This window comes from Chiloscyllium plagiosum, chromosome 3 (assembly GCF_004010195.1).
Source record: "Chiloscyllium plagiosum isolate BGI_BamShark_2017 chromosome 3, ASM401019v2, whole genome shotgun sequence".
NCBI classification, from domain to species: Eukaryota; Metazoa; Chordata; class Chondrichthyes; order Orectolobiformes; family Hemiscylliidae; genus Chiloscyllium; species Chiloscyllium plagiosum.
The window spans coordinates 42,721,348-42,740,187 of record NC_057712.1 but is presented as its reverse complement, the minus strand read 5'-3'; the positions used below and the strand labels follow the sequence as shown (position 1 = coordinate 42,740,187).

The 18,840-nt window shown below is 39.2% G+C and overlaps 1 protein-coding gene across 6 annotated transcripts in view; it reads left to right on the top strand.

Annotated features, from left to right (window-relative positions):
- dst (dystonin) overlaps nucleotides 1-18,840 on the top strand; it is a 642,458-nt gene that overhangs the window by 422,560 nt on the left and 201,058 nt on the right. For all 6 annotated transcript variants that reach the window (XM_043681258.1, XM_043681269.1, XM_043681284.1 and 3 more), the window contains 4 exons: nucleotides 3,040-3,357; nucleotides 12,577-12,743; nucleotides 16,290-16,446; nucleotides 17,791-17,917. In XM_043681258.1, coding sequence (XP_043537193.1) covers nucleotides 3,040-3,357; nucleotides 12,577-12,743; nucleotides 16,290-16,446; nucleotides 17,791-17,917 — 769 coding nt within the window. The remainder of the gene's footprint in view (nucleotides 1-3,039; nucleotides 3,358-12,576; nucleotides 12,744-16,289; nucleotides 16,447-17,790; nucleotides 17,918-18,840) is intronic.

Here is an 18,840-nt window from a genome sequence, read left to right as displayed (position 1 = left end):
GCCTCTCAGTGTTCTATAAATTTCAATCAGATCCCCCTTCATCCTTCCAAACTCCATCGAGTACAGACCCAGAGTCCAGAACCTCTCCTCACCTGAGAAGCCCATTATCCCTGGGATCATTCTTGTAAACCTCCTCTGGACTCCCTTCAATACCAGCACATCTTTCCTCAGGTGTTGAACCTAAAATTGCTCACAACGTTCTAAATGTAGTTTGACCAGAGCCTTATACAGCCTCAGTAGTACATCCCTACCTTTTACAGAATCATAGAACCATTGAGTGTGCAAACAGGTTACTCCACCCAATGAGTCTACACCGACCCTCCGATTAGCATCCCACCCAGACTCATCCCTCTACCCTATCCCGGTAACCCTGCATTTCCCATGGCTAAAGCACCTAACCTACATGACCCTGAATACTCTGGGTAATTTAGCATATCCAATCCACCTAACTTGCATATCTTTGGATTGTGGAAGGAAACTGGAGCACCCGGAGGAAACCCACACAGACATGGGGTGAATGTGCAAACTCCACAAAGACAGTTGCCCGAGGGTGAAATCTGGGTCCCTGGTGTTGTGAGGCAGCAGTGCTAATCACTGAGCCACCACATTGCCCCTAGCCATTGTGCAGCCTTTTGTATTCTAGCCATCTCAAAATGAAAGCTGCCATTACATTTGCCTTCCTAACTGCTAGCTGAACCTACATGTTAACCCTATGAGAATCCTGAACTGTGATTCCTACATCCCTTTATAGTTGAGATTTCTGAAGCCTTTCCCATTTAGAAAATAATCTATGTCTCTAGTTTTCCTATCAAAGTGCAGAACCTCACACTTGCCCACATTGTATTCCACCTTCCACTTCTTTGCCCACGCTCCTAAACTGTCCAAGTCTTTTTGCAGTCTCATCCTTCCTCAACATCAACCTATCTTTGTGCCATTTGCTAACTTAGCAACATGCCTTCAGTTCCTTCATCCAAATTGTTAATCTATAACATGAATAGTTGGGGTCCCAACACTGACCACTGTAGATCTCTACATTCTGAAAAAGACCCCTTTATCCCCATTCTCTGCCTTCTGCCAGTCGGCCAATCATTTATCCATGCCAGTACCTTGCCCCTAACACCATGGGCTCTTCTCTTATTTAGCACCTTGACAAAGGTTTTCTGGAAATCCAAATAGATCATGTCCACAGGCTGTCCTTTGTCTAGTTAGTCTCTTAACTTATTCCAAGAATTCTAACAGATTTGTCAGGCAAGGCTTCCCCTTGACCAAGCCATTCTGAATCAGCCCTATTTTACCATGAACTTCTAAGTACTCCTCAATCTTATCTTTAATAATGGATTCTAAACTCTTACCAATAACCAAGGTCAAGCTAAATGGCCTACAATTTCCTATCTTTTGCCTCCTTCCCTTCTTAAATAGAAGAGTTACATTAGCAAATCTTCCAGTCCTCTGAGACCTTCCTCAACTCCAGAAATCCCTGAAAAATCACCACCAATGCCTCTGAATCTCCTCAGCTATCACCTCGAAAACTCTGGGGTCTAGTCCATCCTGTCTGGGTGATTTATCCACCTTCAGACATTTCAGCTTCCCCAGTACCTTCTCCTTAGTGATGACCACTGCACTCACCTCTGCTCCCTGACTGTATTGAAGTTCTGGTACTTTGCTGGTGTCTGCCACATGAAAGCTGATGGAGAGTTCCTGTTCAGTTCCTCCATTGTTTCTTTCTATGCCATTGCTACTTCTCCAGCCTCATTTTCCAGAGGTCCAATGTCCACTCTTGCCTTTCTCTTACCTTTAATATATTGAAAGAACTCCTTGCCATCTTCTTTTATATTCCTAGTTAGTTTGTCCACATATTTCTCCTCCCTTGTTGGTTTTTTTTAGTTCTCCTCTGGAGGTTTTGATAGGCTTCCAAATCCTCTGGCTTCCACACATCTTCATCACCTTGTTAGCTATGGTTATCTTGTCCTCCATTTAGTATATTTTTTGTTGCCTGGGATGAATTTCAGCTGTGCCTTCTGAATTACTCTCCAGAAATTCCTGCCATTGTTGCTTCACTGTCTTCCCTTCCAATCAACTCTGGCCAGCTTCTCCCTCATGTCTTTGTAGTTACCTTTACTCAACTGTAATTATATCTGATTCTGGTTCTCTGTCTCAAACTGCAATATGAGTTATTTTATATTATTATCCCCCCCTAAGAATTCCTTCACCTTAAGCTCCTTAATCAAGTCTACTTCATTACATACCACCAAATCTAGAATAACCTGTTCCAGAGTGGGCTCAGCCACAAGTTGCTCCAAAACAAATCACCTCATAGACATTCCATGAATTCCTTTCCTTGGGATTCATTACCAACTAGCACTGTCTATCTCCCCTCCATCTCTCTCTCTCTCTCTTTCTCTCCTTTCTCTCTTTCTCCTTTGCCCCACCCCCATCTCCCTTGCTCCCCCATCTCCCTCCCTCTCTATCTCTCTTCCATCTCTCTCTCTCTTTCCCCCACATTTACCTAGTGATGTGTCTTATTTTGGGGATTGTCTATCTATGCGGCAAACATGTGTCTAAACCTTCTCAGCCATTGGGCAGCTGATTGTGATGCCAGGATGATTGTTGTCCCCTTGCCCATCTTCATTTGAAGGTTTGTTTCCATTCCTTCTAAAAACAAAATCTTTTCCCAAAGACAATATTCATGATACGTGGCACCCAGTGAATCTTTTATTTAAGTTTGTGGAAAGCTAGTTACTGCTATCACACAATACTAAATGAGGCATTGTGCTGCACAGGTAAGTATTTAATATGGAAGACTAAGAGAACACAACTTTAAAGGGGACCTCACTTTCCAACATCTGTGATCATGTAATGCAAGTATAAGACAATAACCTCTATCTCTACATTAATGCTCATGTTCCTTGTGTCTGGAGCAGCATTTTGTTGCTGCTGAGTGGATTAACAGGACACAATTGTAAGCATTTGCTATGATTTGTAAGTGCTTAAAATTTTTGCTCATTCATAGAGTTGAACACTTGTCCTATTTTTCTGTAGGTGCTGGAACAGAACATTGCCAGTCGCCAAAGCAGTATTAGCGCCATTAAAGAGAAAGCCAACAAGTTCATAGCGACAGCGGATCCAACCACTGCCTCTGCATTGCAAGCAAAGGTGGACGAACTTGCCAAGCGGTTTTCTTCAGCCAGTGGCCGCCACAAGGAAAGAACAGCCAAACTGGAAAAACTCAGAGCCAAAGTGGAACTTTTTGAGAAGACTTACCAAAAAATCGAGCAGTTTGTAACCAAGAAATCTCTGTCTCTCCCTGAATCTGATGGACCAGGAAGAGATGTTGCTGAACTCTCACAGTATATGCAGGTAATCAAATGTTCGGTCATGCACGTGGAGACAGGAAACTCACTTTGTACAGCTGTGGGATTTCCATGACCATAATAGGCTGACACTTCATTTTTAGATGTACTCACACATTACATTTTTTCTTCACGATAAAAGAATCACATTATAAAAACTTATTTTGCTGGGATAAAAAAATGATGTCCTTCTTAATATGGTCTGTATAAAATAATAATCAAATAACAAAGTCCTGTATTTCCCTGTTTGTCACTTGTGTAAGGTTGAGGTGTGTGAGGCTGCTGATCAGCTGGCAATTCCAAGGAACTGATCTATTTTCCATTAACATTTACCTATTTAGAAATTAACTTAAAAACTATCTCCCTGAATTTTTTTTTTAGCAGTAACTTAAAAACTGTTTATTAAGGCAAAACCATCAAGTTTGAGATGGCTGTGGACTCATTGGTAGGTTTTGGTTTGGTATGGTTCATCACCAATTCCATTGTGATTGTATCATGCCAGTTCCAGAAAGAGCCGGATAGATCTTGGTCTTTTCATCCAGTAATTTGTCCATTTGCTCCTGATATAACATGGATCAGCAGTCTTTAATGCAGCCTGAACTGGGATGAGATGGGGAACAAAGTGGTGTAGCGGTAATGTCATAGGCGAGTAATCCAGACATCTGTGTATTAATAATGTAGCTTTCATTATACAGAAGTGTGCTGTATGGTGAATTCAACTGAAAATTTTAAGCATAAACATAATCAATTTAATTTTTAGTAAACTCAAAATTATTTAGCAGATGTTGTCCAATCACAAAATAACATCTAACATTCCTCAAAATATTTTGGGTGTTGATGACATGGACTGGTTGAGTACAATCAGTACATTGCCCGGTGTGAAAATTCAAAGTAACATGCAGTTTAGTACAAGTTTCTGGTGTTTGGGACATATGGCCGCCATACATTGCATCATAATAAAGTCAACCTGTTTGGTTTAAATTTAATAAAGTTTGGCAATTAACTGGTACACTCACCATAGCAATGCCTGTACTAATCAAAGTTAAAAATCACACAACACCAGGTTATAGTCCAACAGGTTTAATTGGAAGCATTAGCTTTCGGATCGCTGCTCCTTCATCAAAGTACACTTTCCATCCAGTGACCACTCTTTTTCTCGGACAGTAGAAAACTGAATTCTTGTGAATGTCCTGATAAGTGTAAGATGAAAATTTTCAAGAAAATTTCAAATAAGCTTTTCAGCAATCTTTGAATTCTATGCTACCGGACAACAAAATTATGACAAATTATTTAATGCTTAAAAGATGAGCTTCAACATTTGGGTTTGTTTTAAAGATTATAGGGTAGAATTTCCCATTTGGAGGGTGACTTGAAAGGATTTCTAAGCAAGACATTGCAAATGAGTTGAATGAATATAAAAAGTTATTGCTGAATCATTGATTGTACAACATTGTCTCTAATGATGATTTAAGTCAGTCTTGCCTTCAATTCAGCACAACAGATGATTTCATCAGTTGCTGTTCCTGACAACAATATCAGCAGTAAAGAATAGGGGGAGGGGTGGAATTTGAAAATAAACCCAAAGATTTGTTACTGTAAATGTATTTGGTTGGTTTGTTCCTGGCCTTTTGAACTGGTGTACAAGTAAGAGCCTTCATCAATCAGCTTATAAATCACATTATTCTGAGTCAAATGTTTAAGCCACTGGAACATTCACTAGGCAACAACAATTTATTTGGGGTTCCTTGATTGTGATCTGCAAAATATGACCTCTTCCTTTCTCCCTCACACAATCACCCTGACAAACCCGTACACATGCTCTCAGCACACGCACAGTCAAAACACGCAGGCACGACATGCACACACCCGGCTAATATGCTCTATTTGTTCCATTCAGGAATTCAACTTCTGCTCTCAACTCTAACTCCAACAATGTCTGTGCTGTACATCTCTATGACTCTATGTCTCTATGACTCTAAATGACAAACTTGTTGATTATCCTCCTTCCTAAGGGGAGGACTATTGATTCTAGTTGAATGGATCACTGAAGGTTTCAGCACTATCTCCAAAGTTCCATTGCACCACCTAATCAATAAGTCCACCACTATCTCCTAAAAAGAAACATGCTTCAGCAAAACTGTGATTTTATCTTTAGCACTCCCTGTATTTAATCTCAAAGTATGCCCAGGAAATTAATCTTGAGTTTCACAATAGTATGCAGAGATTAGCAACACCCAGCCTATTGAAAGAAATCACTAAAGTTTGTTGTCTACATTGGGATATCCACATGGTATAGTGCCTAGCCTTTTTACTGCCTTGCAGCACCACTGTTGATGTCCTTTCTTAACCCACTGTGATGGCCTAATGCCATCGCTATTTGTTTCATGCTGATCACTCAATTGAAAATACACTGACCTGACAAATGAAAAATAATGAAGTGATCTCAACAGCATTGTTACTGCTTGGCTTGGCCAAGTTCATACCAAGTCTTGGCTTTAAGATTTGCACAAACCACGCAATCAAGCTTTCACTTTTCAGTGAATGTGACAGCTTTGTTCATTCATAGAATCCTACAACACAGAAGGAAACCATTTGACTGTTGTGCCTGCGTAGGTTTTAGAGATGTCTAATTAGCTCCTTTTCCTTGCTCTTCCTCCCATCGCCCTGCAACTCTTTCCTTTCAATTATTTATCCACTCCCTTTTTAAAAATTAGGATTGAACATGTCTCCACCACCTGATACCTCAATTTTAGAAGTGAGTTAGAACATGTCCGTGGAACTGTAGAATCAGTCAGCTTAGCATTGGAAAAATAATGGAATCCCTAGTAAAAAGAGTCTAGAACACCTAGAAACTAAAAAGAGAACAATAAATACGCAAAATGGATTTCAAATCAGTAAAGTCTTTTTTAACCAGCCTTACTAAATTTACTAAAATATACATGGTTAATATAGTAAATACAATTGTCTAGATTTCAAAAGGCCTTTAATGGAAGCTTTGTAATGGACTAATGAATTAGGTCAGAGATTGAATCTAGACAATAAAAGCAGTTTAGGTAGCTAGCTGGTTGTAAGACAAAAAGCAGAAGGCGGGAATAAGGGGTAGTTATTCACAGTAGTAGTAGTTGGAAAAGGGTGTTCTGCAAAGATCAGTGCAAGAACAACTGTTCACAATTTGTTGCTTAATGATTTAGAATTTGGAACCAAGAATGCAATTTCTAAATTTGTGGCTGACTCCAAACTGGGGAGAATTGCTAATATGAGAAGGTCTGCAACAAATGGCAAAATACATTAATTGGCAAATGAATTTCAACTCTGATAAATGTGAGGTATTAAGTTTTGGCAACAAAACTTAGGAAAAGCTAAGAATCTAAATGGGTTGTCAGAGGAAAGGGACCTGAGAGTCAGTGTATTCAAATTCTAAAGTGGCAACACAGCTTGTCATTTTTTAAAAGAAGCAAACAAAGCAGTAGGCTTTAATCCTAGAGGGACATACTTTTACAATAACATTGTTGTGCTAAACTTGTATTAAACCTTAATCAGACAACAACTAGAATACTGTGTGCAATTCTGATGATCATATAAAAAGATTTAGAGGCACCCATTAGAAGTGAATGAACAGGCTGGATCTCTTTCTCCTGAAAAGAGAAGTCTGAGGACAATCTGTTTGAGGTCTTTAAAGTTGAATTAACCAAAAAAGATTGTCTTCCTTCATGGTACAAAGTAAGAATAGAGGCCATCAATATAGTATACTCCCCAGAAAATCAAAAAGGGACTTCAGAAGGAACATCTTCACCCTGAGAGGTGAGATTATAGGACTTGCTACCACGGTGGATAGTTGAAGTGAATATTGGAAATGCATTTTAAGAGAAACTTGACAATCATATGAGGGAGAAGGAATGGAGTGTCATGCTATTAGAAGTTAAATGAGGAAATATGGAGGGAGATGCAATTGGAGCACAGACAACAACATGGATTAATTACACCAATCACCATTTTTAATTGTATTACACCTCTTTAAATTTTCATTTTATTAGTGCATTTCAAATCTTATTAACCAGAAACAGAGTTGGTGTCTTGAGGCAAACATGATAATCTTTGGAACTGTCTGGAGTGGGACTTGAACCCATAACTTTCTGAAATTAAGGTGAGAGAATAACCCACTGAGCCAAGGCTGAAAACAGTGAATTTTTTGTATCTACTTAAGAAAACAAAAAGTTACCAGCCATTAAAGGAGATATTAGAATCTAGCTTTTGTCACACTACATTAACACAATGAGCTATCTCTTTTTTCATTTCTCTTTCATATTCCTTAAATTTATGTCCTTTGTTTTCTGATCCTTCCACTATCAAAACAGTCTGTCATTATTTACTGTACCAGAACCATTCATCCTCTTCAATACCTCGGTCAAATCTCCTCTCTACCTTCTGCTCTAAGAAAATAATCCCAGTTTCTCTAGTGTCCCACATACATAAAGCCCCTGATTCCTAGTCCCATTCTAGCACATTGACCAATCCTTGGCAACCTGCCAAACTGTGTTCAGCTGAGGCCTAACCAATGATTTAAAATGGTTCTTTGTGGGGACTTCCACTTCAGTAATGGGACAGTGCAAATTTGGAATACTCAGAACGACCAAGTGTTTGGGTCACTTCATCCTTGGTTCAAACTATTTGTTTCTACTATCGAAGGTTCTAGTAACATTTCTAACTTAGTGCAAAGCAGCTTAAGAATTTTGCTTTAATCCATGGTTGTAAATCCATCTAAAACACAGCTCCTGCTGGAAAAGGGGTTCCATTTCCAAGCTAGAGTTCCTTAACAGCTTGAGTGAGTTTGTAAAGCTGGGGCTAAGAAGAAAAGGTGTAATGGGCAGGAAAAATTTAGAAACTGACAGTTATATGACATTTAGAATCCAACAGTCCTTTTCTTTTATTATCCTCAAAAGGGGTGGAGTGAACACTGAAGAAGTTCTGTCCTTATGATGACCAAAAAGGACGGGGTTGCTTTTTGCTGTTTTCCAGAAGATTAAAGTGAAAGCAAGAGTGAACCTGCATTTCTACGCTGCTTTTGTTAACTTCAGGATGTCCCAAAGCAAATGAAGCAATTTTGAAGTGTGTTTACAGAGTCATGGCAGCTAAAACCAACACTCTGATGACTGCCAAATAATCTCTTAGTCGTGTGGTTTGAGGTGTTAATTTTATTCAGAACACCAAATAGATTTTTTTGGTGTTGGTTAATTAGTGCCAATGGATTTCTTGGATCAGAAAGACAGCATCTCTGACCACACACTGCTCCCTCTGTACTGCACTGGAATGTCAGCATAGATTATTGGTTTAAGTCTCTAGTGTGGGATAAATACAGAAACTTCTGGAAAAGTCCATCGTGTTTGTGCAATGAGGAACAGAGTTGATGTCTTGAGGCAAACATGATAATCTTTGGAACTGTCTGGAGTGGGACTTGAACCCATAACTTTCTGAAACAAAGGTGATAGAACAACCCACTGAGCCGAGGCTGAAAACAGTGACTTTTCTGTGTCTGCTTAAGAAAGCACACAGTTACTAGCCACTAAAGGAGATATTAGAATCTAACTTTTGTCACACTCCATTAACACAATGAGCAAGCACTCACTGGAGAGGAGAGTAAAGATGGGGGAGGGAAAACTTTGCATGTTTATTAACATTTATGTTTATTTATTTTTATGATTATTTATACCTTGTATTTACGTAGCATTTTAAAAGAATAAAACATTCCAAGATGCTTCACAGAAGATTTATCGTCATCAAAAGAGGTTCAGCACTGAGCCACATACAGAGTCGTAGGCTTGAATTTGAAGGAACGTGTCAAAGGAGGAAAGAGAGGCAGAGAGGATTAGGAAGCTTAGTGTCATGACAGCTGAAAACATGGCTGCCAGTGGTAGAGTAAGGGAGATTGAGTATCAGATTCTGTGCTAATTGCACCAGTGGAATGTTCTGGATTTTTTGAATTTGTATCCATGGGAATAACTGATCACACACCCACTTCAACAAGTTAATATCTTTTGACGTGTGCTGGATGGCTGTTCAAAGCTTTAGCCTGTGTCTACAACATGTCCCAGCAGATTTTACAAATGCTGAAGGCAATCCTAGTTATTGGTGAGATGGAGTCGACATTCCAATTAAGAGCAGACATAAGCCATTCTACAAGTCAGCTTTGCCATTCAGTAAAATCCATCATTTTCTAAGGCAGAGATTTATACAGGGATGGGGCCTCAATTATTCACGGTATTCATTAACAATTTTGGCAATCGTGGAAAAAGCCAAATATCCAAATTTGCTGATGATGCAAAATTGGACAGCATTGTAGATGGTATTGACAACAGCATATAATAATAACAGGATATTGATAGATTAGGTAAATAAGCAAAACTGTGGCAGATAAATTTTAATATAAGCAAGTGTGAGGTTATCCATTTCAGGTGGTAAAGAATAGATCAGCATTTTTAGGACAAAGTTAAATACAGTGGATCGTCCAATGAGATTTGGGCATTCAAATACACAGTTCTTTCAAATGCCACAAGCAGGTGCAGAAAATCGTTAAGAAAACTAAAGGAATGCTGACCTTCATATAGAAAGGGCTGGAGTATAAGGACAGAGACATTATGCGGCAATTAAACAAAACCCTAGGTAGACTCCAATTACAGTACTGTATGCAGATCTGGGCATTGCACTTTAGAAAGGATGTTTTGACTCTGGAGAGATTCAACGCAGGTTTATAAGGATGATGCTTAGATTTCAGAGTTTAAATTGTGAGGAGAGATTACACGAATTAGAGTCTTATTCTTTAGATTTTAGAAGGTTAAGGGGTGATGTAATTGAGATCTTCAAGTATTAATAGGGAATAGACAGGGTAGATAAAGGTGAACAATTTCTAAATGTTAAAGAGTCTCTAGAACCAGGGATATAGTCTAAAAATTAGGGCCAGACCATTCAGAGCAATATTAGAAAGCACTTCTACCCACAAAGAGTAGTGGAGGTTTGGAACTCTCTTCCTCAAATGGGAGTCAATGCTGTTTCAATTGTTAAATTTAAATCTGAGATTAAAAAAAATTATATCAAGCAAGAGTTTATCAAGGGATAGAGGCCCAAGGCAGGCATATGGAGTTAGGCCACAGATCAGCCATGATCTTATTAAATGGCAAAGCAGGATCAAATGTCTGAATGCCCTATTCCTGTTCCTAAGTCTCTATGACCTCTGGCTGGCAGAGGGTGAGATTTCTGTTCTCTGGGTTTCTTAATCCTGGGTCAGGCCCCACTGCTGCCCAGTGTCTGATTGTCACTTAGTTCTTCAGGTCTTCCTGAAAAGAGGCAGTGGAGGGTTCTCACTGGCTCTCCAGTTGGTAATTTGATCCCATCACCTCCTCTAAATACCACCTCCTGTGTCCATATTTCCCAGCTTGAGCAAAGTTCATTTTCCTTTTGTTACCCAACATGCTTGTAGTGGTCATTAGCATATCTCATGAACCAGATTAATCTGTAACCAAGTTTCACAGAAATGATGATTACTATTCAGACTACTTCATTGTGTTACAACACAAAAAAACCTTTGCTAACCCCATTTTCTTCTACAGCTACTTCAGGAAATATTTTTAACAAAAACCAGTAACAAATTAACTTTAAAATCCCCATTATTTCTACATATGCCATTATATTTCTATGCATGTCTGTTTGCTATAACAATTCTCATCTCCACTAGCTTTTGTCAGCATTTGCCATTGCCTAAACTATTGCTGCTAAAACCCAAATCTCTATCTTTGTTCCTGCTATAATCACCCATATCAATGATTTCCCCGTTACCCCGATCACACCCATACAAATGGTGTCCTGTAGTTGAGAGCACCTTCTTCCCCATATTAATAGTCTCCCCTGGCAATTACTTCTTCAGCTCATTCAGTATTCTCTGCTCAGCCTCTGATCCTGCACTCCTCCACCCCAATCTACATATCTTCCAATCTCCCAATAGCTCTGATTTACAATTTTCCTACTCAAGTCTAAACCCCTTCAGGACTTTACACAATCTATAACTAGCCCCATTACCCTCATTAAACTCCATACTGATAACTTTGGCCTTTCTACATCCTTTGTTCTTTTTGCCCAACCTATGTGTCAGAAGGGTCAACCACCAAGGCTCCAGACTGTTGAGTTGTCTGCCAGAACTCCTTCATTCCTTTCTCTTCTCCTTCAAGTTCAATCTCTTAGATTGATCGATTGGACTAAGCTCTTAAAGGACTGAGCTTTGGTAAAGTGTCCACCTTATTTGCCACACTTTCATGAGGCATTTCAAATGATTTTTCTGCACCAAAGGCCTATATAAAAATAAACTACCTTTTTTTTCTAAAATAATTTTCTTTCCACTGATATCGATTACTTATATCCACTCACTATCCACACTTACACCCGGACTGTTACTTTAGTCAGACAAAGGTCATCTGTTTTCTGCTACCACAGAAGTGAATTGCTTATAACATATGAATCATGCTGACCATTTCATGCAGTTCAGCATGTACATAGCCTGTACTTAGCAAATTTATTGACTTCAGGCAGAGTTGTATTTCTGAGCAATCCCATTTAGTTGTTCAAAATCTTTCTGAAATGTGGTATGTGATGAGATTCTGACTGGACGGCACGGTGGCTCAGTGGTAAGCACCGCTGCCTCACAGCCAGTTCAATCCCAGCCTTGGCTGACTGTGTGAAGTTTGCACATTCTCTCTGTGTCTGAATGAGTTTCCTTCAGGTGCTCTGGTTTCCTCCCACAGTCCAGTGATATGCAGGTTAGGTGGTTTAGGTATGGAAAATGGCCCATAGTGTCCAGTAAGTGCAGGCCAGATGGATTAGCCATTGGAAAGTGCGAGGTTATAGGGTAAGGGGTGAGTCTGAGTGGGCTGTTCTTCAGAGGGTCGGTGTGGGTTTGATGGACTGAATTGTCTGCTTCCACACTGCGCGGATTCTGTGATTGCGACTAGATTACAGTTAAGTGAGGCACGAGCAAAATGTGGACCTCTGTCTGTGTCTTTTTCTTTTAAAAAAAACTGTTGGTTACCTAACTTACCTTGCTATTTTTATCCATCAGTTTATAACCAGCAGTTCGGGTCAATGCCAAGACTGCTGATATTGTGGTGACTGTTTAGTGATTTAGCTGAGTTATGCTGTTTATTTGACACTAGTATTAATTATAATTGTGGCCCCTTTGTTTCAGGAAATGAAGGCTGAACTATTGGACCAGAGTAAAGATCTCAACACATTAAATCAGTTGGCTGAAGAGCTGGGGGGATGCGCTACAGATAAAGAACGGACACGGATCCTCAACAGTGTCAATGCTCTGTCAAAGCATTTTCAAGAACTGGGAGAGGCTACCAAGAAAAGGTGAGCAGCAAACATTTACTTCTTGGAGTTGACAGTTTATCTACATTTCCACCATGACTTTTTTTTTCTCATTGTCAATGAGTCAGTGAATGATGCTGGTATTTTATTTTCACAAATGTAATCTGTTGAATGTGTCTGATCGAAGAACAAATCTGCAGAAACCCAGTTGTAACTACTGAGTTCTGAAAAAAATCTCACAATATCTATCAGTATTTATAATCCCTGGCCTCACTCCCTGCCCGACATATCTTCCAATCTCCCAACAGCTCTGATTTACAATTCTCCTCCTCAGATCTAAACCTCTTAAGGATTTTACACAGTCTGTAACCAGCCCCATTACCCTTCCTAAACTCTACCCATGACTGTGGCCATTTTTTGCATTTCTTGTTATTTTTGCCGAACCTCTATGGCCCTTCAGTCCAACATAAACAACAGAAAAGGCTGGAGTTCACCACAAGCTAGATCTTGGATCCTTGGATCTGGTTTAATTTTGGACCCTGGGGTGCCTGTTCTCTCGGTTCTCCCGTCCTACATGTTCAGTACGTGGTCTCACGCTATCCCCTCATCCTGACATTGTTACGTGAGACTCCCTTCCACTCTATATGTGTCATTATCACTTTCATTGTCGTCTTCTTCTTTCTGAATTTTCTTGCCTCTATCTCTGACTATCCCTTTCATTTATGTTCAGTTTCACATTTTCTCATACACTCTGATTCTCACACTTGCCCTTTCTGCCCCTATCTTTGGCCATTCCGCTGACACACTCCCCTTCCAATTTGTCTTTATATGTTCATCTTTGTTATCTCAATATCTTAGTTCCACTACTCAAGTATTTCAACTTGTTCCTTATACTGTGTGCAATGCTTTTCCCATTTTAAATATTCAAGTCAATGTTTCTGTTCTATTGTACATGTTGTACATTGGACAGAATTTGTCAGTGTGACATGAGAAACAATTTAAGCAGGTTTCTACATCAATCTTGCTGACTACGATTTGTGCCAAAATGTCCTGAGAGTCTTAGCGCACGGAAGGCCGAACATATAAACCGGAGCAAAAATATGGAAATGGGCTTCTTACTAACATGATTTGAATCCATCAAAACCTAATTTAACTGATGGAGCAGGTTGTAGTCTTACCAATAGACACCAGTCTCTGTCACCCACCACAACTAAATGAAAGCATTAAGAAAGGTTTATACCATTTTTCCACAATGTTTAGTGTGATTAATTAATGGGAAGCTCTGTGACTACTACATTCCAATTCCAATGTTGCAGTGGTCTCAGACATTCAAATGAGATTGCTGTTGGTGGGTTAAGGGGAAGTTGCTTTCTGCAATCTTGGACTTCACAAATGATATGTAGCTGAAGCTGTTACAAAACTGAATTCTGACACTGAGGCTAGCAGCATTATTAACCGTTGTAATAACTACAAAGGTCTCGCTGCGGTTATAGGGGAGATCAATGCAAGATCCATTACTAGTTTCTGAAACTTTAATCAAGGCAATTACAAGGAAATGAAGTGGAGTGGGTAAGTAGATGGATAAGGGAGACAGCAGAAAAGCAGTGAATATATTAAAGGAGATATTTTCTAACTTTCAATAAAGAAATATTCCACTGAGAAGGACTCAACAAGATGGATTAACCATTCATGACTTTCTGAGGAAGTTAAGGTTGGTAGCAAATGGAAAGGAAAGGTTTACAATGCCATGAAGTTCGATGACAACCAGAACAATGGGAACATTTTAAAAAACAGACTTTTAAAAAAGGAAAAGAAAGAGAAATCTAGTGAGAAATGTAAAAATAGACATCAGAAGCTTATGAAATGTATAAAAATGGAAAGATTAGCTAACGTGAGCTCAGAACATTGCGTCATGAAAAATGGACATTTCTATGTTGGAATGATTTGATCTTTTCCAGTGTTCCCTATCACCCCATTCTCTCCCTCTCTTCCTGTCCCTCTGTTTTATGTTTATACTCCTCCTCCACACGTTTTCTTTTATTGTCTCCAACTCTCTACTTTTCTCAGTTTTCTTTTCCTTTCTGTAATTTATTCATTTCCAAATGTTTCTTCTTTCTCCTAGTTGTGTTCTAATCTTTTAACATGCCTTTCAGTATTTCTGACACATGTTACTTCTCTTATTTCTCTGTCTCACTGGTGCTTATCTTCTTCCATGGAAATCTGGGGTTCAGTCAGGGCTGTTTGAGAGCTGTAGAAATAATCATGTGTCTACCTTGGACTGGAAGTGTTTGTCCCTGAATGTATCCATCACACACGCATTGTTGTATTCTGGAAATCTGGATGGTGAAGAATGGAACTGGAGCTTAATCTCGACATCCTGCACCTTTATACCTTTCAGTCTGCTCCTGTATATCAGAAGGGGAAAGGTGACTTGGTGGAAATGTCAATGGATGAACAACCCAGTGGTCCATGCTAGTGCCTTGGAGACATGGGTCCACATTTCAGCATGTCAACTTGTGGAATTCAAAGCCAATCAATAAATCTGGAACTAAAAACATGTCGTAGGAATGGCGACCATGAAACTCTTATTGATTGTCCTAAAAGCTCATCTGTTTCACTATTGCCTTTTTTGGAAGAAAGTCTGGGATCCTTACCAGGTCTGACCAACAGGTGACTCCAGATCCATAACAACATGGTTGAGTTTTTAACTGTCCTCCAAAATGGAAATTGAAAGCCACTCAGTTCAGAATGGGCAATGAGTGCTAGTTTTGTAAGCGATGTCTCTGTCTCATGAAAGAAAGTGAATCTCCTCTTAATGCCCACCCCCTGAACATGACTAAGTACTCATTTTTTGTACAGTTACCCTCCATTCCAGTTCATGTATTGACCCTAGTATACACAGCTCCAATTCATTTGCACCCAAATGTCTGCTCACTTTGGCTGCAAGTCCAATCCATGAACGCTGATATCCAGTCCTTCACTGTTTGCACCTCCCTGACCACACTATTCACATCCATGCTCCCATTGGGATCAACAGCTAACGGATAATGAGTGATCGTGGTATTGCTATTGTTCAAGGCTTAGTGGGCAAGCTGATAGGCAAGAGGATCTCCAAGGAATTGATGCTGTGTTTGAACTAAAATTATGACTAATTTTCAAAGGTGTTGCATAGTGAGCAATTTTTTAGTTGGATGTTGTTAGTTTAAACCAGTCAGAAATACTGTTGTGTGTAGTCTTTAAAGATTTATCTGATTCCTGGTTTTGTGAGGAGAAAGTGAGGACTGCAGATGCTGGAGATCAGAGTTGAAAATGCGTTGCTGGAAAAGCGCAGCAGGTCAGGAAGAAGGGCTCATGCCTGAAACGTCGATTCTCCTGCTCCTTGGATGCTGCCTGACCTGCTGCGCTTTTCCAGCAACACATTTTCAGCTCCTGGTTTTGTGCCTCAAGGATTTCATTGGTTCAAGGGACACTGCAACCTTCTTTTCTTACGGTCCAAATGGACGTGAGAACGCAATGGTTCCAAAAGCTGTGGCTTATTTCAACTTTCTCTTTCTGTTCACTCACTTTCCTTTTGTTTTTGATTTGCAGAGAGGAAGAATTATTTTGTTGCCAGCTTCAGACAGATCAATTTAAAGCACTGCTGATGTCGTTCAATAAGTGGGCGGAGGGAATGAACACAAGGATTCCAATTGTAGACCCAAGTCTAACTACAGAAGCTCTTCAGAAGCATTTATCCAGTATTCAGGTGAGAAATCCTCAGCTGCTGAATACTGTGTGCTTTGTTCCTTTCACAATGAATTATTAATCAATCGAGGAAAGCAGTCAAAAGTCTCTGAGGACAACTCTTATCCCTAGATACTTTATGTATTGTATCTCTGTTGTTCAGTAAATAACTACTTATTTAATCTTTCTATGCTCACTCTTGTAATAGTTCAGCTCGGTAAATGATTATTTTAAGTGCTTGTGTCCTAGATTACACTTTGTGAAACAAGCTTCCATTTAACTCCAGTTGATGCTTTAGATTGGAATAATGCAAAAATCCCTAGAAACGGCAAACTCAATACTTTAACTTCATGCTGCATAAAGTTGTGTAAGTTTGTATTTATCTGATTAATAAAGCAGCAGTAATTTGTACTGATATAGCACATTTTAATGCAGTAAAAGGGTCCAAGACACTTCACAGGAGTATGTCAAACACAATTTAACACTGAGCCACTCAAGGTAATATTAAAACAAGTGACTCAAAAGCTTGGACCAAGGCGTAGGCTTTAAGAGGGTCTTAAATGAGAAAATCGAGTGAGGATGTTTAGATCTTGGATCGAGATGACTGAAGATACAACTAGCACCAGTTATATAATGCAAGTCAAGAATGTGCAAGAGGCCCTAGGTGAAAAATTTACTCTAGCAGTTCTTTAGGAACTGGTCAGAATCATTGGGTATACTGGATATTCTTGCTTGTACTTTTAAAAATATAATGGTGCAGTTGAGGGAGTTTCTGTGTTCACATTTGATTGTTTGTGCCCAGTGCATTTTCTAGCATGGAAGAATCGCCGTGGGAGGGTGGGGGCAGCAATGTAGTTGAGCTGAATTTGATATTCTGTCTCAGGCCAGTTGACATGACTTGTGCATGTTCCATTATTATCCTGTAAAAGATGCTCTGGCCATCTTAGAGATGAACTAGTGAATGTGAAGCAGAACAGACAATATAGAGTTAAGCATATTCATTTTTGCTTTTCTTTCATTGCAAATGTGTGTGACCATTGTGAAAATAACATGGTAACTGGAAGCAAATACAAGAGTGACTTTGAAATAAGAATCATGTCTCTATATATGTTAATATATATTTCTATATGTTTATAAAGGTAAACATTTGCATGGTTATGGGAGAGACTCAAGGAGTGCGATTGCTTAGATAGGTCTTTCTCAGACCTGACTGAGGCTTGATGGGCTGAATGGTCTCATTCTGTGTGCTGTACGATGGGACAGTTTTGTTTTCTACTATTCATTTTTGTTCTTCTTACATTCAGAAATTACATCATTCATTCAACATTGGTCTACTTAAACGCAATTTTTCATTTTGCTTACTTAGGGCATGCTCAATGAGTGGTCTTCAAAAGCTTCCGAACTTGTGGAAGTTAATCAGAAAGGGTCAACTTTGTGTCACCTAATCAATACACTGACTTCTCCAGCCTATTCAAGGACAATATTCAAATCAGGTAAACTAGCACGGCTGAAAGTTGCATGCATTGTCCTGACAGATGCTTTAATCAGCTCAATTCCCTTTTTTAAAATACTTCAATTGTTTAATAGCTACAACAGTGATTGATGACTGGAATGAAGATCATTTGTTAGAATTTTCAATTTGATTTACAGTTTTATTTTGTATCCCAGGCCAGCAAATTGCAAACAAGGCGATTTTGACAACCTTCAGTCAGTGATGTATGAAGAGTAGTGAATGGATTCTTGCCACAACAGCTCATTTGAGGGAATGCCATGTATTGGCACTATTTCCAATTGGGCCTGTGTTCTACTATCTGTCTATCATTGAACCCATATATTTAACTGAATAATGTTTCCAGACAGAATTCCCTATGTTTCTACAATCCAGTGCAGCTATTAAGCATATTTTATTTGGCATATTCATTTCATGGATCTATGGTTTAATGAACTGCTGTAATTCAGTTTCAAATGAAGTGTTTGAAGATTTTAATTAAACAGTGCATTACTGTAACACAAATATCCTTGTGATGTAGCAAGAAAAATAAAACCTTAATTCTCCAGGGTTTTATATATGTTTTTATAATTCACCCTGTTCAAGGCTTCATAATCAGTACTGTTCTTTCTGTGGAATTCTCCTTTGTGCAAACTGACTAACAGCTAGCTTGCTGCTGTTACAATGTTATCAGGAGAATACACTGGGTGCTATTTTCACAGGTGGCTATCCTTTTTAACTACGCTGTTAAGGTGAAGAAGTTTAAAATAAGTAATGAGAGCCTAGTTTTATTAAACTAATTTAAATTGGGAGTTTCTGCAGAAATGACTCCAAAGATTGTACAACCCCAGCATGCACAATGGGAGACATCCAACAGAACTGTTTCACCCAAAGGATGGTAGGATTATAGAATGAGTTGCCTGGTAA